Source organism: Prosopis cineraria, unplaced genomic scaffold (assembly GCF_029017545.1).
Source record: "Prosopis cineraria cultivar Desert tree isolate PC_DT_omini unplaced genomic scaffold, ASM2901754v1 PC2, whole genome shotgun sequence".
Lineage (NCBI taxonomy): Eukaryota > Viridiplantae > Streptophyta > Magnoliopsida > Fabales > Fabaceae > Prosopis > Prosopis cineraria.
Window position 1 is genome coordinate 10619689 of NW_026555333.1, and position 23345 is coordinate 10643033.

The window sequence follows — 23345 nt, forward strand, 5'->3', positions numbered from 1 at the left end:
CCGGTTCAATCCTAGCTTGCTACCACACTTATGACGATGACGATGACGAAGAGGATTTTTTTTATTTCTCACAGTTTTTCTTATTAGAGAGTCAATTATTAAACGTGGACATTCCTTTTAGCATATATTTGAATTTTGATTCAACATGTTAAAACTTGTGAGAGACTTACGTATTCCGTTGGTTAGGCAACTCAACTCTTGTTGGTTAGCCAAAAATGGTTAATAAAGAGCAGAATGTGGAGGTGAGGCATATTCACAAGGAAAGTAATATGAGTGTAGATTGGATTGCTAAATATGGTCTTAGTCAAGATGATGACAATAAAATTCTCAAGGGACCCTCCTATTGGGATTTTTGAGTGGCTTTATTGAGATGTTATGGATCATAGTGATCGTTATTTAGTTTTTATTTAAATAAAGTCTGGACATGAGCCTTGTTTTGAATCCAAAAAAAATGCCTATTCACTTTTTCTCACTTTAGCATGGTTTCAAATTCAAGAATGTGTCACAGATGGGCCTTAGTTCAAGTTTGGGCTAAAATTGTAGCAAAATTATGGAATGGGCTAGAGGATTTTTTAATGGGCCAGAGCTAGTATAAAGAAGAAAAGATTAGGGTTGAGCAAAATAGCTGAGAGATCTATCTTGTCTTCTCTTTCTGTACGATCTCTTCTCGTCCCTCTGCTTTCTAGTCTGTCATTCTCCCCATTATTATTTTTTTCTAAATTCTATCACTATTCGCTATTTCATTTTTATTATGGATTGTATCTATGATACTTGAGCATATGATTCTTGCAAATTTATATTGAATCAGTAATAGAATTTCTATTAGCTTTTGTTCTTAGTTGTTCTTTGTTGATTAAGAGCTGGTGATCGTGACAAAATGCCTTATTTACAAAAAGGAGTGATGTTCTAGTAGGGAAATTCATGTTGAATGATAACAAGAAAAAATCTGAAATGGGAAATCACAAAAAGACATACCAAAAAAGAATAAAAATCAAAGTCCACACCCCAATCTATCCCCTAGTAGTGGATATATGTGCTGTAAGGAATCTTTTATATCGTATCCAACCCTAAGTGTGACCGATAATGAGGAAAAATAAATGCAACAGCTAAATGATGATTAGTAACATTAGTTATGGTCTTTGTTGATAGAATCATACCGAGGAAGAAATACTAGAATATAGTGGCAGTTCCTGTTCTTTTGGGTGCAAAATCAAGCAAATCAATCCTATAGCAACACACTAGTATGTGATGATATAGGTTGTTGATGAACAAGCATCAATAATCTAAGGAAAAAAATACGTCATAACATATATAAGAAAATTATTGAATGTAACATGATAACAAATACACAATATTAATGAGAAAACGGACACAGTAAGATAGATGTATCAAGAATCTGTCTTAAATTATAAATAAAGACGCATATGAAAAGTTGCATTGAAAATAATAGATAACGCTATCAGGTGTAAGAAGAGAAGTGGAGCAACAAAATATTGGAAAAATACTCAATTGTACTTGGACATGATCATCGTCACGTGCATGATTGATATATTAAATGAGAATAGGAAAAAATATAATTATCATTTTTTATAATTTTATTGGGTTTTATTTTTAATTTCAGCAGTTTTTCTTTTATGTTTTTATTCTTTATAATTTCAATAAGATTGTTTGACGTTTGTTACTCAGATTTTTATTAAGGACTGGAAACACTTTAAAAAAAACTATAGAAACAAAAAAGAAAATTTGATAAAATTATAAAGCTCAATAATTATATTTTTTATGAAAATATTCCAAAGGCCCAACAACGTAATTCCTTAAACACACACTATATTTGTCCCTAAGATCTCGGGCTCGACTCTGATGTGGCTAACCCACATCATGTACATTATTGATCGTTCCCTTTTCTAGATATATTAGATGTACTTGTTGATGCCCTATTTCGTCTCATTTTATTATGTAATCTAATTGATTTGAAAAAGGAAGGCTTCTCTTGCGCACGTATAAATATGATGCATGGAGTGGAACAACCAACGAGTCACAAGTTGTGAAGAAATCCTAAAATATACTCATGAATTTGAATCATCTCCGTGCATTGCTTCATAAAAAAATTTATATATTTAACTTTATATAATTAATTAAAAATATTCTTTTCAATTAAATGAATATATGTGAGTATTTTATAACATCATTTATTATATAACATACTTTTTTTATTAATATTTTTTAGCACTTTAAAATCCACTTATTTTAATTTGATTGAATAGGGGTATATATATTAAGCATCTAAATCTTTTCCTTCTCAATACTCAATCTCATTTGTTCGTTTAATTGCTTTTTTGATTAAATCCTGTAAGATTGCTAATTGTGTCATGAAAGTAAACATATTATTTATTTAATTATTACTACTATTAAAAATTATTATGATTTTGTATTAAACAGTATTTAAGTGTTTCCCGAAAAAAAAACATTTGAGTGATGAAAATAAATATGTGGTCATTAAATTGAATAGATAATTAAATGAAAGAACGAGATGGAGCATGAAAAAAGATGCGCGCGCGCGCGCGCGTCTACATATATAGATATATATATATATATATATAGGGGGAGAGAGAGAGAGAAAGGAGAATGGAGTGTGTGGAGATTGGAGATTGGAGATGATTCAAATCATGGATTTATTTATGATGGATAGATGGCATATGGAGCGTAAAGGCAGGCGGGTTTGTGAGGAGACAACGTACAAGAAACGATTTGTAGTAATCTAATGATAGTGCCGTTAGAATTAGAATATCTGAATTCTTAATTTGCAAGCAGCATATACTTTTGTCTGCTGGGAGGCTGGGAGTTAGGCATAGCGAGACACAGGAAAGCAGCAGCCTCTAATCTGTCTGCGGTATTGTAGAGGAAATCTCATTCCTTCGAATCAGGAATAAGCCAAAAAGGCGCTGATTAATTATTACACATATATAATAGGGACATGCACATCACCCCAGAAATGCGCAACGTTAAATAGGCGGGGCTTGAGAACCAGAAGCATATTGCAAGTGCTACACAGTACACGAGAAGGAGATCAAATAGAGACGTAAATACATATGGCGTTCATACAACGAGGTGTGGTGAGCGATGGGAAGAGAGTGATGAGTCTGGAGGAGTTCAAGCGGTGGCTCATGAGATTTGATTCTAACGGAGATGGCAGAATCAGCCATTCTGAACTGAGGGAGGCCGTGCGACTCTGCGGCGGCCTTTTTGCTTCCTGGAAGAGCAAGAGAGGCATTAAATCTGCAGATTCTGATCACAATGGCTTCATTGATGACAATGAGTTCAGGAACCTCGCCCACTTTGCTGACAAGTACTTGAACATCAGGATCACCAAGTTCTGATTTTTCTTTAAAATTTCATTCCTTCGGGTGATCTGCCCCATTTGATCAATTTTCCTCTCTGCTGATTAGTTTCATTCTTCTGTAGCTTTGTATATTCACACAAACTGATCACCCAAGTTAAACGTGTGCTGGATCAATCTTAAGAAGGGCTAGTTCTTCAATTTCCCTTCCATCTAATCTGTCGCTGCAATGCTAAGAATCTTAATTCCCTTTGGGGCTGTAAAATGATCTCAACCCTTGCGCCGTAGAAAAAAAATAGTGTATTTTGTAATTTATATCAATATTTTGTAATATTTGTAGTTTGTGTACGGGTGTCCTTGATGGCCCAAGTTGAATACCACACACACACACATAGGGTTTGTACATAGTGTTCAGTTAGTGGAAAATATTTATGAGTCATGGATACTCACGTATCATTGGTTGCTCATTGCACCTTGAACGAAAACATTGAATGGAAAAAATATTTTCCGTTAATTGAACACTATGTACGAACCATATATATATATATATATATTTAGTATTCAACTTGGGCCATAAAGGACCTGTGCATAAACTACCAATATAACAAAATATCGATATATATTACAAAATACACTATTTATTTCTTACACTCCCGCTCAAGTTGTGACTATACAAATTTATAGTCTTCAACTTGCCAATGAATTTATTATAAGCTTCTTTCCCAGTGCTTTAGTCCATATGTTAGCATCTTGTTTTGAGGACCGGCCACCATTTTGCAAATTTATCATTTTGACTTGTTGCTTTTTCCGAATGAAATGACAATCAATTTCAATGTGCTTCGTCCTCTCATGAAAGACTAGGTTGTTAGCAATATGGATGGCAGCCATATTATCGCAATAAACATTGTATTGTTAGTTCTTGATCCAATGAATATGATCTAGATGTTAAAAATGGCTTTTGACATTTGTCTAGAGTTTTGGGCACCCATTTGTTGAGAAAGTTGAGAAAAGTTGTGAAAATATATTTGAGTGTCTAACTTTTTGACTTGATTTGAAAGTGAAACTCATGCCATTAGTTAGCTTATGATATGAGCTTTCTGTAGACACCTAAATCATCTCATTCAGACGTTGGACGGAGAAATAAGACAAACCAAAGTTGCTCAAATATGCTGTCAAATGACAATAAAAATATTATTATTAACGTGCAACATACCGCAGCACATGGCACAAAAAGTGACAAGTCGTGGCACATTATGTATGAGCCATGTCGCATTGCTTTATTTTCAAAACCTTATAATTTTTCAACTGCTTTCAACTCTTTTCACTCCTCTGAGATATTTTATGCTTTCATAACATTATTTTACTTTTATTAAAAGTTAATAAATGATTTTCAAAGTATTTTAAACGATAAAAACTTGATATTCCATTTTTCTTAAATTATAAACTTGATAATCTTCTTTGGGATTGATCTCTTGATTATTATAGATTCAAAATGTTAATCGTATTTAGTAAGGGAAATATTGCATTTGCATGAGTAAGAGTGCTCGAAACTTTTTTTTTTTTATTGGCTAAATAGTGCTAAGAACATGTAATAAACATGGGAGGCTTTCTTGTACTCTTTCTGTTAAAAAATATAAGGCTTTTTTAATCGAATTTTACCCTCCAATAACGTAATTATCTAATTTTAAACTAACTTTATATTTTTATATTTACCTCTATTAAACACCCTACAATAAATATAAAGTCATTTATTAATATAGGCACTTTAAAAAAAAACAATGATTATACTTCAAAAGACTAAAAATATTTTATATTTTTTAACACTTAATTTTTTAAAAAATACTATATTTTTAAACAGAGGGAATATATATTTTAAACACGATCAGCTTCTTTTTTTGACCAAATATATGGCATGATCAACATTAGCGTACCCAAACAGTAATACAATTCCTTACTCTACCGGCACAGAATCCGAATCTTCTGACCGTAATTATAGTCAATGGGCCAATCCACGTCATCGAGCGATTGCCCTTTTGGTTGTCATTATATTTAGTTGTCAATGACCGTAATATTTGAAATTAATGATACATTTATATTTAGTTGTCATTAAATTAAATAAGAATAGATATGAGTGGTAATTTTTATTAACATTAACTGTTTTCTTGAAAAGTGAAAGTTACTTAAAAATATTTTATAATTTTAAACCGATGAAATATTCTATATTAATGACTAGCATTTAATTAAACAATCAATATCTTCTGTAAAGAAGAATCTAACAAATTATATGAGAAAATATGAACAAAATTTGAAAGTATAGTTCTTCTGAGTAAAATATCATGCGATCTCACATGCTAAAACATTCAAAAGCTTTGCTTCTTACTCCTTTCTTTTATTTATTATGAATTATTTTTTACATTTTCATGCATCTTAAAAAAAGTTACATGGTCAATTTATCAAAAAAATATGGGAGAGTAATAATAATAAAGTCCCAAAACTTGGTTTCATAAAAAAAAAAGTCTCAAAACTTGGAATTTCTGACAATTAAGTTCTTGATAAAATTTCCTAAAAAATAAATTATAAATATTGATTCAAATGTTTATAAATAGGAATCTCAACTGTAATGTAGAGTTATATTTAAAATTTAAATATCTTATTTATAGTTAAAATTCTTGAATCTATAATTATCCAAATCAATATTTACAACTAATTTTTTAGAAAATTTTAACTATCATAAATTCATTATTTCAGGATTTTAATGTCATTCTCCCAAAAATGATCTAAAGATTTTAGTTTGGAAAAATTTCAATAAAGGACCACTGTAGAGAATTAATTTTAGATGGGTCTAATTTTTTTTTTAAATTTTAGTTCAATTTAGGGGAGAAAAGTTAAAATATTTTTGACGATAAAAAAATCAAAATATCCTTTACTTATTATATAGAATCATTGGTTGTTAATTTTTTTACTTAACTTATTAATTTATGAATATGAGTTACAAATTACATGATTTGACATGTCAATAATTATATAAGACTTGACATTAGTTTTTTAATCATAAGTAGTAGTATCAGTAGTTAAATTGCTAACTTTAATTGTTAATTACTAACATCAATTAGTAAATTACAAGATATATCAGTAATTTATGACTGATGTTAATAAATTAATATGTAAAAATTAACAACTAATGTTACTGATTATTTGATATATGGATGTAATTTACAAGTGATATTAGTAAAATATCAAGTACAATAAAAAAATTAATAACTAGTGATTTTGCGTTAAAAAAGAAGGGTATTATCTTTTTTATCATCACAATTATTTTGATTTTTTTCCTGTACTGAACTACAATTTCAAAAAAAAATTTGAACTAACTTAAAATTAATTCTCTACAATGGTCCTTAGCTAAAATTCTCCTTTTTAGTTTTCATCCATATCATAGAACATGCACTCACAATTTAGGATTTAAATCCTATGAAGTTGAAATAGATGAATTTAGATGAAGCTTTTTGAAAGAGAAGATTTTATATTTTTTAAAAAATAAAGAGAGTGAAAATACTAAAAAGAAAACTCTACCAAAATTTGCCAATCTAAATTTCAGAAGATTTAAATCCCATAATTTAATACCAAGATCATTTTTAAAACTTTGACGGGTAATTATTTATTATTGTTTTATTTTATCTACATTTAATGTCAATGTATGAAAGTGGAAATTTTTTTACCATCTATTTAACATGAGTAAAGTTGATTTTTTTTACTTTATTAAACAATGTTAATAAATTTAAAGATTTTACTTTTGTATGATGAAAAATATTAAAAATAATTTATAAATAGGATTGAAGATATTATTAGCTTATAATTTCAATCAAAATATTTGGTAATATAAAAGATACCATATATACAAAAGAACAAATGGGGGTGTAATTCATACAAACATTTCTTTTTTCTTTTTTTGAATAATCATACAAACATTTCTAGAAGCAGCACACACTCTACACCATGTCTAATTAATATTAGGACCAAGATAATGAATCTCAATACTACACGCACGCACGCACGCACGCACGCACATCTGTGTATATGTATATGTATAGGCCACGTAGTTAGGAGGCGGAGGTAGCTTCTAGGCTTACAGTAATTCCATGAATTCGTCCAGCCACCCTCCAAAGCAAAAGACGAAAACAAAAATAGGAAGATTTATACATGCTTAAGGACCAATATAGTAGGTTTTTTTTTTTTATAAAAAAGGATATTAAATTTCCGAAATTATTTTCCATAATTAAGGTCCTTCCTTAAAAATAAAGAGACGTGCAATGACTGAAAATACCCATAAAATAAATTTATCTCATTTACTAGCCATATATAATGAATTTATTAATAGCCACACATATAAATAATTTGGTGCTAAAACAAAGGTAATTTTTTTCCCGAAATAAAACAAAGGTAATTTAGTGTGGCTATAAAATTTTCATTGTCTCAGTACTTTTAAATTTCATATGATGTCCTTATTTTTTAAAAAAACTTAATCATTTGGTCTTTATGAATAATTTTTCCTATTAAGTAAGATGCTGTTTATATGACGTGAAGTTAAGGACAAGAAACTTAAGAAAGCAATATTATATACTGGTATTTATTCAAGTTAGGTTCTCTCTAAAGCACATATTTTTTAAAAAATAGAGATCATGAATGAAATTTCTTCATTTTTAATATATTTTTTTCTTTATATATCTTCTCAATTATCAATTTAGATTTTCCATAATTATACATTCGTATATTTAGAGAAATGATAACATAAAAATGTAATTATATAAGATCTTCTATTTTCTTCGTCACTTTAACACTTTTATTTTAGTTATTTAAACAACGCCCACTGCATGTCATAATTATGATAGTTGGCAGAGAACTCAAATTGTTTTGAATTCTCATAATGTACATTTAGTTAGAAAGCAAACCGCAGATAAATACATATACACATATTTTTACCAACACACACACACACTATCTGAATTGATATTTATGTTATCAGACAGACATTAGACATACAAGTGTATACAAAATGATTCTTCACTCCCGCCATAATTTTATTGATGATAACTTGGAAAGTATTTAAGGAAATTAAGATTCTCTCCAGACCTAAAAGGCACCGCGAGAGTTTATTGTAATGAATTCTAGAAATTTAGACACAGCTTGGATTTGTTCATGGTAGATATATACGATACCATGCATCATCTGGAAGTATATAAAGGGATGATAGGGCTGTCCTAATACATCGTAACCTATTAAAGGGGCCTAAATGTTCCGAACACTATTAGTAGGATGATGGGGCTGTCCTAATACATCGCAACCTATCAAGAAATTTGCTAATGACATGTACTTTTGCTTTTTAGTAGGATGGAGGCGGTGCAACTGCGCTAATATTATATGGATAGGCCTAGGAGTGCATGTATATGAACATATAGAGTATTAGGATTCTTATTCTCAGATTAAATAAATATGCATGACAACATGGGATTATTTACGTTATTGCGCATGCTTATCACACTAGAAATGTGCAATATAAATATGAAAGGCTTATATAAGTCACAGGCAAATATAAATAGCAGATTAGTAGCAACACATCAGAGAGAGTGAGAGGTGCATTAGAAGGAGAGCAATATAACGGCATGGCGTTCATAAAGCGGAATGTGCTCACGAGCGACGGCAAGAGAGTGATGAGTCTGGAGGAGTTCAGGCGGTGGCTCCGGAGATTTGATTCTAACGGTGACGGCAGAATCAGCCACTCTGAACTGAGAGAGGCTGTGCGACTCAGCGGAGGGCTTTTTGCTTCCTGGAAGAGCAAAAGGGATATCTATTCCGCAGACGCTAATCACAATGGCTTCATTGATGACACCGAATTCAGAAATCTTGCCGGCTTTGCTGACAAATATTTCAACATCAGGATCACTATTCACTAGGTTCTGAAGTTTCTCTCTTTTTGTGTTTCTTCTTGTAATTCATTTGTTCTTTACGACGCAGTTCCCCAATTTTCAGTTGGCAATAGCATCTATTTACCTCACGAATCTGACCAAAGTCAGTGAGTTTATTTTACGGACTGTTATTCTCTTAATTCCTGATTGCTAGCGGGTTAAACTTTAAGCTATTATTATGATCACAAGACAAAGTTTATATAGAATGCTTAATTTTTTAAAAAATTAATATGATATAACAACTATTTGATCTGAAAAAAGAAAAGGGACGATAAAAAATGAAGATCGAAGAAATAATAAAAAAAATAAAAATTGCAAACATAGAAAATTTAATTCTCCCCCTTCAAAAAAAAATTATATTCTAAAAAAAGTAAAAGACTATAATATCACGTAATAAAAGATGAATGCGTGGCTTTAATTATTTTTTTGCGAACAAAAAGTTAATTTTATTAATATGAAGAAATTATTGCACTCACTTATACTGACAAAGCCGGGAAGCAAAAGAAAAGTAAAACCTGCAACAGCAAAATTCGGAAAGCAAAGAAAGCGAGTAAACCTATCGGTACAACTTACCGAAAGCCATGAAAACGAACAGTACACAAAGCAAACACAGTGCTCCTTTTGTTATTTTTAGAATCATGTTCTCATTCACTTCATAAGTTATTAATACATTCAATTATTTTATTTTAAATTAAAATTTTCAAACTACATCAGAAAAATAAAAGAAAAAAGATAAAAAATAATATTATATTATTTATTTACTTTTTATTTTTTACTTGAGTTTTGAAATTCCACTTACTCTTATTCCTTATATTTTTATTGTATTAATATTGATGAGATTAATAGAAATAATTTATAAATAAAACCGAAGGAAATTGTTAGAAAAAACAAATTTCACTAGCCAATTCTGCTTCTGCCTTTCTTCTTAGCCAAGAATCTGTTCCAATCCATCTTCAGCAACACAGCAAGTGGAGATGTTGGTGCAAGAGCCCACCCTTCTAGGTCCAACCCCGTAGCTGTTTCTATTTATAGTTGGTAATTTGAGTAAAGTTCAATAAGTCAGCTCAAACTTGTTTGAAAAATTTACAATCAAACTCAATTGGGTTTGGACTTGGCTAGAATACCCAAAATAAAAATATTTTTTAAAAAATAAATGAAATATAATAAATAATAAATAATGCTTTAAGTTTTTATGTTTTTATATATTAAAATATTATATATTTGAGTAATTATTATAGTTTTTTTTAAAAAAAATATTTTTTTATTATTTTTAATTAATAAAATATCTCAAAATCATATTTAAAATATATTTTAATATTAATTTTTATATTTTAAGATCCAATTCTTTTAAAAAAAGTTTTGAGTCCTATACATCATTTGTATATCCAAAAAAAATATTTTTTTATAAAATAAGATAATTAATTTTAACATAAAAATAACATTAAAAATATTTTTAAAAATAAAATTTGGGCATGTACAAAATTTTCATTCTACTACTAAATAAATATAATAAATAGAATAATATTTTTAAATAATTATTTGATCATCGTCCATACTTGACTTGATTAAAAATTAAGAATAAATCAAAATAAAAAACACTTGTATATAAGGGTTAAATAATATAAAAAGTGAAAAAATAATTTAAAAAAATATTTTACTCATAATTAAATGATTTTGTTTCATATAAGGCAATGATGATTATTTTTCTCATATTTTTTAAAATAAAAAGTACATTTTATTTAAAAATTATTAAAAATTTTGAATTAATTAAAACAATAATTTTAAATTAGTAATTTAATCGTGATTGAATTGAAATTAATTTGATCATAATTAAAATAATATAATTTAATTAAAATGTATAAAATATTTATATATGATCATGATAAGAGTAATATTTAAACAACTAAAATATTAATTTACAAATAAAAAAATATTAATGAATAAATTACATATAATACAACAAAACAATAATAAAGCTACTTAAATACAAAATTAATAATTTGTTATTTGTTATTTTATTCTTTTAAAGTTAAAATAATATTTTATATTTAACAGAATTATTTAAAAATTAAACTTGATTCACAAAATAAAAAAAATATTTTTAAAAAGTTTCAGGTGTTAGAGCTGACTTGAATAAGCTCGAATGTGCTAGAATTGGATTTGATTATATATACTTTTTAAAAAGGGTAGGATATTTAAAGTTTGATGTGATAAATCCTGTTCAAATTGAATTAATAAGTCCAATATATTCAAATACCCTACTGAAACGCAATCTGCAGCACAATTACCCTGGTCACGCACCAGAAAAAAAAGAACAATAGGAGAGATTATCCAGTCACACCCTTCATCCCTCTGCAATACAGCACCTCATTATCAGTTTCAATGACCACCCTTTTATCCCCCAAATTCTTTGACAATCCCAGCCCCTTCTCCACAGCAACAGCTTCCGCCACAAAAGCAGATGCCGCCACAATTTCCTCACCCTGAAAACAGATCAAACAGCCCTAATCATCCCGACAGACAACCCCAATTCCTGCCTTCCCCTTCTCCTCTATAAATGATCCGTCACAGTTGATTTACAGCACACCTTCCTCAGGCTGAACCCACAAATCCTTCACAGAGGTACTGTCTAGCATACCTCCACCACTCGGATCCCCCCTCTGCACACACCAATATTCCTCCATGAGTACGTGGCTATAATTACATGTGATGGGATAAGCGGGAATCTTTACACATAAATAAGCAAAAATAAGAATAAGAGACTCCGAATCCGGAATTGATGACACAGACGGATTATTGCTTTCTTTTTCGCACCAACATTTTAAGAACTGCTTCAAGACATTTTATAAAATATTAAAACTACAGTACCAATTTAACTCAATAGAAAAAGTGGAACGTGCAATTGAAGAAAGGAAATCGAAGAAGAGACTCGCTCGAGTTTATATACAAGCACGATTTAAACAAGCAAATGTAAACGGCTTAACTAGGGGCCACAAATGAGAAATGACGAATTGTGGTGACTTCACATCATGAACAAGGGAAAATGACTTTGAAGCAGGAGGAAGGAAAAATGATCCTGCTCTTCACAAATCTTCCATTGATGGCATTTGAGCGCCAATAGATCAATCCATCTGATAAATGTTTTGTACAGAAGGAGAATCTTGGGGCTACCACACAGATCATCTGAATTTGCCAACAAAGGTTTATAATGCCGGTGTCGAAATGCACGCCTAAACAATAGATTCATATCAAGATCTGTAAGTATAAAGTCTAAATAAAAAGATAGTCTTCTAGTCTCATTAATGTTAATAATATCTTGAGAAAGAAGAGGTTAGAAATTAATAAAATTTCTGACTAAAATGACACCAGTGCAGATCCTTAAGACGCATTGAAAGATATATCTAATAAATCGGAGTTGAAAATTCCACTCTTGAGCAAATTATATTTGGCGCTAAGAAATAAATTTACCCATTTAATTCTTGAGTGTCACCTTCACTCATCCATATTCAGACCAGGACTATCAAGCATTAAATGGCCTCAGGCCATTTCAATTATTTATACCAGGAGGAGGTAGCTTCCAGTAATTCCATGAATTAAAATCCTCCTGCATCCAATGTGGAACACAACGTGATGAATGTGAGCAGAACACGAATTTAATTCAAGAAAATTACCAGAGTCTATCCTACACTCTAGACAATATCCTAAATGATTCGCTCGAGTTGCCTCTCAAAAGCATTATAGTCAACTTCGAGTTTGAATTATGGTAAAACAAAATATGAGGAACCCAATCACCCTATTTATGAGATACTTTTCCTTTGTTTTGGATTCTTTTAAATCCTTTCTTTTTTTCAGTTTTAGGAAAGAAAGGCAAGTTCTTCTAGAACTAAACCTGCTCAGATGTGGTCGTAGGAGGGAACATCCCATTCACGAGAGCGTGAAGAGAAGTATAAGACTTCGTGTCATGTTGGCGGTTCACAACAATCTCTCCCTGCAAACTCAAGCATAGGAAAGTTGTTTGACATGATTATATTTCACATACTTCTAAAATGAAGATTTTCTAAATTAATTTAAAGGACTTCATTTACCTTTGGATTAATAATGAAGATTTTCCCTCTTGGAATTCCAACTTTGAGGTAGCTGATCTCATCAGTATCTCTATTTCCAAAGCCAGCATAAAATGGGCTGCAATCAGGAGGAAAAAGTGCCTTGATATCCTGGAAACATCAGAAGGCAACCATAAGACTACCAGTTAGGTTCAGTGATGCACCATCACTTTGGTCTAGATTGTAGATACGCCTAAATAGAACAAAAACTTTTTCTGGAAATAGAACAAACATATTTGCTTTCCAACGTTTAAGCCCTAAGACAGTAACAGAGAGTAAACATCAAATGCTTGAAGAATCTTATTCTGGTTCGCCCTGGAAAACAGACTGGTTACTAATGGATTGAGATGTCATAGAGGCAGAAGTCAAAGCTCAGAATGCCCATTCGGATGCAGCCAGCAAGATGTCATTCATGCCCTCGCAGGTTGCAGTAGTTTCGAATATCTGGGAAAAACTGGTGCCCCCAATCAATGAGACGATTTTTTCTCTATAAACCTTCATTACTGGTTCATATAGAACTGCAAGGAAAAGACAGGTGCTAGAAGGGTGGGAAAAATTCCGTGGAAGTAAATGTATGCATATGGTTGTTGGATTATATGGCAGGTGAAGCGCAGTAAAGTTTTTGAAGACAAGGAATATAACTCAGAGGAGTTAATAAGGAGATGCATTCGTGGAAAATGTAGGTGGTCAGACTTGTATAATGGTAAGGGACGTGAAAGAAAAACTAGTTGGAGGCTACCGGAACTAGGGGATTGGTGCTAGAACATTGATGAAGCCCTTAAAATGGATGATAAAGCCTCGTGTGGTGAACTCGTGAGGGCACCACATGGGCAATTAAACCTGTGGACTTAATTGCAACGTAGGTTTTTATGCTTTTAAGATCACGGATCTGTGGGCCATAAAGCTTTGGAATTTATGGCTAAAGAAAATAACTCAGCCCACCAATGAGATTAGAGACTTGATGGTATAAGCCTGGAATGTTCAGATGACAAACTTGTATCATGAAGCTAATGAATGCATTGACTCGATTGCTAGTAAGGCCAATGGAGAAAGTATGGTTATTAAGGTTTTTAATGTACATCCTTCCCGCAGTATGAATATAGTTGTAACTAACAGGAAACTCACTATGAGTAATGTGTGGTTAGCCATTTCCTGGCTTCCTTTGATTAAAATAAATAAACAAATTTTAACCCCTTGTGGACTGTTCAACTTATTCTACAAAACACTGATTGGAATAAAAATATTAAAATTATGTCCATGAAAGTAATTGAGAGTGGGGAAACTAACCTCCAAGCAAGCTATTTTAAACTCATGAGGGGCCCTTCTAATCACTGGAAATAGAAAAGTAGGAAATCATAGCTCATCTATTCTAGAGAGAGAGGCATGGTCAAGGAAGCATTCGAAATGTCTATTGCACCTTTTAGTAATGTGTCTCTGTTTCAACCGCAAAGTACTAATACCATGCATGAAACATGAATAATGATTTCAAGTCTTGTAATGATCCATTTTCAATGCAAAGTATTGGTACTTTGTGCTAGAAGTTAGAACAAAGGCGCGTTACCAAAAGGTGTAGTTGACATTCCAAATGCGGCCAAGGAATAGGAATTAGAAACAAAAAGAACTCCAACACATGAGGAAGGGCAATAAAGAAGGAACAGCAAAACAGAGAAGATAGAGAACAAACTAAATACCTTCTCGATATAGAGAGGGAAAAATTCCATCAGGAGAAATAACCACAGGACCATCAGGTAAAACTTTTCCATCCTACTTATACAAATGTGATAAGGAGCGTGAATTTATTTTATACTTTTCTTTACTAAAATTGACAACCAATATTTGACTTCTAAACATCACCTGCTTAAGATTAACCAGGAATTGTCTGGTTTGGTAGGCCTGAGAAATTGATCGAGCACTGAGAAAAAGTAGTTTGTAACCATTTTCCTGCGAATTTTGATATAGAAAGAGAAAAAGACGAGCTGTTATAGGCAGGGTAAGGGAACTGCTTTCATTTTAAATTTCGCCAGAAAATAAATCAAGAAAGGTTAAACAACTAAACATGTAAATGAGAGCCTACAGTGTTGTGGGATTAACAGAAAGGCCTACCAATAATTTGCTAAGAGCCCACCTGTTAAAAAACTTCGCTCATATGCAGCACAGTAAGATCAGTGTATTAAATATTTAACCACAATGTATTTTCACATAGAAATTGCCAAACGCCTAAACACATGGGCAGGGTAAACAAACCTTGATAGCTGAGAATAAATGTGCAACACCTGTCTGTGACCAGTCTACACCCACCAAAGGCATGACCTGACCTAGAACGTCTGACCTATTAGTAATAAAACAAGAAAAAAAAAAGGAAAAAACTATCGTCAAACTATAAAGCAGTGTTAAAACTGACAAAAAAGAGAAAATTCAACGTGGAGTCTATAGGAAGAAACATGAATCTGCATGTCAAAACTGATGGCAGAAAAGAATAGCATAACTTCCATGATTTTTTTTTTCTTTGTCCAAACTTCCATCATATATATATATATATATATATTTTTGACCAAAGTTCAACTCACACCATACAGTAAGAAATATCAATAAAACCATTATCAACCTCGTAACTTAGAATTTTTAGAACAGTACACTGATTAGACTCCATACATCCCTGCAGCCAAAACAGGTAACAGAAGACAAAAGGGAGTGTATGAGGGAGATGGAGGTGGGACTTTCTTGGAGTGAAGTGGGACTTTCACCATGATAATTTGTCATAAATCATCAAAAAAATTGCTTTTAAAGAATGGACAAGTGATCAGCGTCAATGATTATAGTGGAACTATGGGATTAACGTACTTTTTGTACATCATCACCAATTCATACAAATGAGCCTGTCTCTGCCAACGAAGTTCTAGTTACTACACATTCCATCAGCACATTGAACTGTAACTTGCCAATCTAGGCCATCTATTTCAACTAAACACAGGAATAAATCCTTATAGCTATGAAGCGAATGGCCTTAACCAACACATATTGTCAAAGATATATGACCCTATTATTTTCTAGGGGGCATTTGATTTTGCTTTTGGTCTTTGTTCCTTTTTCTTTTCCTATCTTTTCTCCTATAATTTACAAAATAAAAATTTAAAAACCCGTTGTGTTGCAAGAGGATGTGTTCTAGTTTCTTTCCAAACACAGGTGTCTCTCCATGTATGTTTTATATGCCTGTTTAGATTAATGAATGACTCTATACATTGAAATTTTACAAGTCTTGCCGCCATAAGAGAACAATAGCACCAAATAAAATTATTCTATCGAGTTATATTCCTTCTATTAGTCTTTAGCCATATCAAAGTGCAAACTCAATTTCCGCTCGCTTTTTGCTAAAACGACATAGCCAAAAAAAAAAAAGTAACTTTTGCATGTCTAAGTTGTCTAGAGGGAATAAAATTCTTTTCTTGGATTGTGCACAGGTGTCCTCCTATTGAAAGTAATTATGTTTGAGACATGGTCAAGCAAGCAACTTAGACATGCAAAATATAGATATGCACCAGGTAAACATATTTCTGTGAAAACTTGATCACCCAGACAGAAACATCAAGGAGAATTCACGGAAGGACCTCCCTCTCCCAAAGTTTAAATTTATAATTCTTAAAGTTAATCAAAATAATCATTCAATGATGATAAATAATCAGAGATTTGTAGGAATGGTTAAGGCACAGATCATTAGCCAGATGCCAATCTTCATTTTAGATAACATCAATAACAGAAAACGAAAAATAAAACATAAAAAAAAAAATGAATGCTAACCAGCATGCTTCCAGAATATAAAAACAGTTCCTTATTCAATAAGCACATACTTTGTAATTGTCCCATCCACATCTGAGATCACAATACGATTGTTCCATTTCCATAAATATATTTGGGCATCAACCTGTTAGAAAGGCAAAAGGACATAATGTACATGAAATAATTTGAAGGAAATGTGGGGATAAATTCATCTACTTAAAGTAAAATTTCAGCAAAAGGCACAAATGCTGACCTGTTCATTCTCTGGCGTTGCCATAGAGAAAGTGAAGGTTACAGTATTCCTCCCTTCCTTTAGATTCAAGGATGCTAGCTGTTCGGCTGTTGGCGTCTTTGCCCTAACATTCTTTTTCAGTAGCTTGGGTTTGAGCTCATTTCTGTCTTCATCTTTGTTGATTGAACTCTCTGAAGCATTAGTATCTTTGTCATCAACAGCACGCACCACAACGTTTTCAGAACTTGATCCCCTGAAGGAGAAAGGCCAAAGCTTCCAATTCCCACTGGGGGAAGGTTTGGGTGCTGATGAGACACCTATATTATTTTTCTCAACTTGTTTAATCAGTATCACATGCCTTTCAGTTCACATGTTTGTTGACTTTCAGAATAAATGATGCCTAAATACCATCAAATGTAATGATGGCTAATGTTGACAACAAGCCTATTATCCCTTGCTATTCAGGATCTAGAAACGGAAATATATCAATATCCAAAATTTCAACACCAAACCCTTTAAAAGCAGCATCAGCTCACATTCCTTCATATAACAAATGCTTAAAAACAGATATCTTTGTGAAGCACAATATATAAACTACCTACAGAAATTGCTTAATGCCAACTTGATCTTCTTTTATAGAATACAAGCCTAGTTGTTAACCACAGTACTGTAAGAAGTGAGTTGCTTTCGAGCATACTAGCAAATTCTTAAAAACCAGTATGAATGGTTTTATCTAAAAACAAATACCATTATGTGGTGCCCTCTGCAAGAACGATAAGCACATAATATGTGAAAAATCTTGATTTCTTCAATTTTCCTAAAAAGCATAAAAACGAATAAGGCATAAAACATTACCAAGTGGAGGATTTATAGCTGTACTCTTAACATCCCCCAAAGTATTGTTGTCTTTGAAACCTGATTCCCCAGGCAATAATTGGTCATCTGGTTTTAGACATTTCACATCATCTCTCCCAAATGATGGCTGCTTCAAGATACTGCATGCTGAGTCCTGTGAATGAATTGAAGGATGACACAGATCATGCTGACCCAGAGCATTACTAACAGAATGTAAACTACCAGAAAAGGATTTTGTCTGCTGCCTGTCTTCGTCCCCACCATCCTTATTATTAAGGACAACTGTATGACTGGATGTTACTCTCAACTTTTCAATATCAGTTGTTTGACTTTCTGGAGATAAATGAAAACTGTTAAAAAGTTTATCTTCTTTGTCTGCATATTCAAAGGAGTTTCACTCTTCAGGTTGATCCTTGAATCTGTACTCACCAAGGTCACTGACAATAAAATCTTCTTCCTCTCTATTCGGAGATGGTTGTCTGTTTGTTTTTCCAAGTACACAATCACCAGAAGACTTCAGAGACGTCAATTTGCTTGAAACTTCTTCAACCTTCAAAACTTTCCCATCTAAAGCTTGGTTGCCCAGGCTGCTGTAGGATGAAATACCGGCAACACAGTTTGATCCATCCTTCTCAGCTAAACAAGGTCCAATATCCAGATTGATGGTTTGCGTTTTTGGCAGTGCTGTTTGGTCTTCTATATCTGCCACAATAGACCTGCTAATACCAGGATGAGCGCAATTTGTTTGCTGAGAAGTCTGAGAAAACACCATTACAGGCACAATGACATCAGCATTGTCGGTGACTTCCTCATTTTTTGTAACCTAAAGAATTTCAACATGTCAAATTGAACAGAAAAAGGAAAGCTGTGCCTTATTTAATCATTCCAGGATATATATATATATATAACAATTATTCCCACTGATGGTTCATAAAAATGTACGTATATTCTTTTCTAGTCTAATTGTTGCTTATGAGTTCACCTCAGGTAGTACAGTTGTCGCTTGTAAAATCTCCGCATGAGTATGTGTTTCACCTTTTTTGTTATCAAGGTACAGCACCTCATGAGTTTGTCCAGTTGTACAATGCACGCATCCATTTGAACTTTTTGACGTTTCACTGTAATCTAGTGTCTGAACTTCATCATGTGGAATCTCCTCCTCTGAAACACCAGGCACATCTCCGCTCAACTGCTTTTTTCCAATGCTAGCTTGAAGTTGGAGACATGCGACTTCCAAATCACTCACGGTCCAATCAGTTATAACTTCCTTCATGTTCTTGTCATGTTCAACATCCTCTGCAATATCTCCACTCATTGATAGTTCAGTTATCACTTCAGTTTCCTGTTTTAAAAAGCTAACTTCAGCCGCGGTGCTTGAACATGATGAGTATATACCGTTATCCTCATCAAGTCCTCCGGGAACTTCAAGGTCAGGGTTGGAACAGAGGCCGTCTTGCGCATTAAGGGTTTGGTTTGAAGAATTATCCGTGTTACCACGCTGAGATTTTCTCTTTTGAATTTTTACACGATCTTTTCGAGGTGGTTTATGACCAGCAAGATTGGTAGACCACTTTACCTCCAACAGGTTGGCTGCGATTTCAGCAGACTCCAATGACCGTGCAGCGTTCATATCAGCATTGGGAATATCCCGCTGAAAATTACTATCGCCAAAGACAAGCCCGGTTGTCACTGATCCGTCAGAAGTAGTTCTGGTCAGCATGTTTCCTGTGTTTATATCACCCTGAGCCATAAAATTTGATCTTTCTGATTCGAAACTAAAACTTCTGGACTTCAAATGCAGCTTATCAAGAAAATCTGCCTCATCCCCAGAAGATGATGGATACAACATAGATTCTCCCTCTTCCGCTTCGACCTCCCTGAGAAAGAAAGCTTGTCCTTTATGATCCACATACATATGGAAATTTGCTTCCACTCCATTGACATTAATGCTGATCATCCTCTCTTCTGTCCTTAAAATGCCATGGGACTTCCCAAATCGGACGTACCAAGGCGACGACTTGAAGCTCCCATCTTGCTGTTCTACTAAAACAATATCAACAGCGCCACCAAGTGGGCGAACGGAGCCTGACACCGTGGATACGCCCCGACTAATGTAACTGCCTAGCCTCCCCACCACTTGCATTCTCCTAAATTATTCTAATTATTAATCATTAGTAATTTCATTCCAATCGACTCCGCTTACCAGTTACGTGTTTCAACCCATAAAGAAAATCTAGAAACATGAGAGCCCTATCGATCAGAATAAACCGAGAGTTCTTCTTTTCTTTATCTGGAAAAAAAAAAAGCACGTAAGATTAATTTTTTTGAAATTTTCTTAATAAGACCGAATGGTAATTAACATCAATGGATTTTCACACGGAAATTGATGGAGACACGTACAGTTACAGGGATTTGAAACGTCATGAATAAAAAAATAGATATGAAAATCAACAATTTGAGAGGTTCTGTTCTTCTACGTGTACGGGAGAGTGAAAGTGAAGAGGAGAACCTTGTAACATGATCAGGCGCCAGTGAAAGAAGAAAACGGAACCGGCATAGGGGCAGCGAAATGAGAGAAAAATTCGATGCAACTATCTGAACGCCGGGAACCAACATTGGTTCATCCGTTATTCAAGGGTAATGGCTTCTGTTTCCGTAGTTGGAAGTAATATTGTGCAAAACGAAAATTAGGGTAATCTCCAATGCCAGTCCGTAAAAAAAAAAAAAATTAAGTGATCGTTCAAGCTATGAAAGTTTCGAAGCGGGGGTAAGAGGTATTTAGAGCGATGTGAAATGCAGGTTGAATATTTCCTCTTTTTCTATGGTAGCATCGTAGCATGCATTGTGCATTACGCAGCAGCGTTGCACCATGATAAAAGGTTCGCATATGCTTGGGTCTCTCTTTCTTTCGAAGGTTGCAAAACCAAAACTCATGAGCAACATGCATTTCAATTTCAATACTGTTTTTAGTTTTAAATAAATATGTCAACGAAGAATTTATATATCATTACTTTGTTAAAAACTGTGCTTATTTGGTTTAATTTAGGTCTTATTCTTATTTTTATCTAAATATGGTCCCATCTGATATTCTAAAGGGTGGGTGAATGTCAATGACTTTCAATTAATAGAGGTTTTTGGCTAAATTGGAGACAACTTTTGATATGTTATCCATGACTATGAGAATAGAATCGCCTAGTGCAAACACAAAATGGTATTTGATATCAGATGAAATGAAAACCATAAGACACCAAACATAAAACGAAAACCAATTAAGAACATTTGTGATTTTAAATTGAATGATATTTGTTAAATAATTAAAATTTAACAAAAAAAACTTTATATTTTATCTCAAATTTTAACGTATACTTCTATTTTCATAAATCATCTTATTATACAAATAATATTACTTTCTAGTCTATACATCCAACCTTTCATGAGGCGCGCCACTAGGAGACAAATTACATGAGATGAGATGGAGGGCCCGGGTGTAAATAAATATAAAATATCCTATGCGGCCTTCACATAAATATTTAAATATACAAGTCCAATAAAATAGTCAGACGATACCGTACGGCTCCTTCGACAACATTCATATCCTATGCGGCCACCATATGGATTGTGATTCTCTCGTCTAAAGGAATTGCGCCGCTTAGTGGTCCTCAAACACATCTTTCTATGTCTCATTATTACTATCTTTTTCCATTAATTAATTCATAAATCATTGCTATGATCTTTAAGGCTTCCTCACAACACAACCCTTCTCTCCCTCCCCATAAAATAGCGCCTTGAGTAAAGTAAACCCAGTAAGTTTGGGCATTGTCTTCTTGCCATCATCTAATTGCTGTGCTGTGTTATTACCCTAATTCTGTCATATACTGTAAAGCTATGTATATCAGCCTGTCACATCAAGTTTTGAGACCCTCATGGTGCAGACCACACCTTCTTTCTGTGCGCCCTACCACCTTCGCATGTTTCATGATTCAAAATGCTTCTACTTTCTCCTCTTCCTTTTTCAATGCATCTGACACCAGAGATTTCTTGACCTTTTTGTCTTCTTTCTCTTTGTTCGTATCAATCAGTGCATTTAACTGCTATTCTGATCTCAAATGATGTAGCCCCCTGGAGCTTTGACATGCTTAGGTTGGTTGGTGTGCCGTGTGTACAGTGTATTGAGGTTTAAATTTCCTCACAATCTTCAAAAGATGTGTGATGATTGATGAACGAGTTGGTGCTCTTTGTATATCACTGACAGTTGTAGCCTTACCCCTTTCTTATAATTCTGACGTGATTGCGACAAGATAGAGCCCATTATTTGGCATGGAATCTGATATGTATGGTCCAATTTGTCTCAGTTCAGCTTGTGTTTGATATAATTTTGAACCAAAACATCAAAAATCCACTGACTCTTACAAAAACCCACTCTGAATTAAAAATTTGGAAGTAGCCTGTTTACAAAAAAACTTAAATATTTTCTTAAAAAAGTTACTTAGTATCGGCTACAAACCAATTACATGTAGAGTAATAGAAATTCTCTCCAACAACATACCTGTCCTTTAATTTTAATTACAGCTCCTCTTCTATTCATGTTTGGAAAAAATTAATCAATTCTATCAAGCTTAATACATTCTTCTCTTTCATGTGTAAGATTGGCTAACTTGGAACACAAAAAATGAAGCTAATAACTTGAGCACAAGAAGAATGCCTTGGTAAAAACTTTGTGCCCTTGCACAAGAACATATGGAAGTCAAGATGTAAGAAAATCTAGATAGAAGATGACATCTAAGAAAATGATGTTGCCTTTTTCTACATTCAGTAGAGAATCAATGACCTAAATCTTTAGTTTAAAATCAACCACTTAAACAAAAGTGATGCTAGATACGAAGCTAAATAGAACCCTCTGGCACTTGGGTGGGCTAGGCTCGACATCAACGACTTTATTAACATCAACAATGTCATTGCCTATGGAGGTATCATCAAGGACAAAAAGGATAATTGGACTAAGAAATTGTTCAAATACTTGGGTTATTATCCTAGCAGGGCAGCTAAGCTTATGGAATTTTTTAAAGGCCTCAATCTTTGTTAGA

The 23345-nt window shown here is 33.0% G+C and overlaps 2 protein-coding genes across 20 annotated transcripts; one reads left to right on the forward strand and one right to left on the reverse strand.

Annotated features, from left to right (window-relative positions):
* Nucleotides 1-2874: 2874 nt before the first annotated feature.
* Nucleotides 2875-3902, forward strand: LOC129300524 (polcalcin Phl p 7-like). Its single transcript, XM_054939096.1, has one exon. It carries the CDS (start codon nucleotides 3090-3092, stop codon nucleotides 3375-3377), a length of 288 nt encoding a protein of 95 aa, XP_054795071.1. The 5' UTR covers nucleotides 2875-3089; the 3' UTR covers nucleotides 3378-3902.
* A 7640-nt stretch (nucleotides 3903-11542) lies between these two features.
* LOC129302851 (uncharacterized) lies at nucleotides 11543-21065 on the reverse strand. 19 transcript variants are annotated; one of them, XM_054941716.1, is made up of 16 exons: nucleotides 20771-21059; nucleotides 19244-20551; nucleotides 18691-19084; nucleotides 18262-18594; nucleotides 17428-17723; nucleotides 17246-17319; nucleotides 15645-15729; nucleotides 15504-15536; nucleotides 15255-15341; nucleotides 15092-15164; nucleotides 14688-14731; nucleotides 13383-13511; nucleotides 13187-13285; nucleotides 12859-12901; nucleotides 12282-12527; nucleotides 11543-11957 (listed from the first exon to the last, which is right to left on the reverse strand). In XM_054941716.1, exons 2-15 carry the CDS (start codon nucleotides 20402-20404, stop codon nucleotides 12325-12327), a joined length of 3054 nt encoding a protein of 1017 aa, XP_054797691.1. In that variant the 5' UTR covers nucleotides 20405-20551; nucleotides 20771-21059; the 3' UTR covers nucleotides 11543-11957; nucleotides 12282-12324. The 19 variants fall into 19 exon arrangements, 10 of the variants coding, with proteins under 10 accessions (XP_054797691.1, XP_054797695.1, XP_054797693.1 ...); XR_008591325.1 differs by lacking the exon at nucleotides 12282-12527 and having other exon boundaries at nucleotides 12766-12901; nucleotides 20771-21058; XM_054941720.1 differs by lacking the exon at nucleotides 12282-12527 and having other exon boundaries at nucleotides 20771-21060.
* Between the last annotated feature and the right edge of the window lie 2280 nt (nucleotides 21066-23345).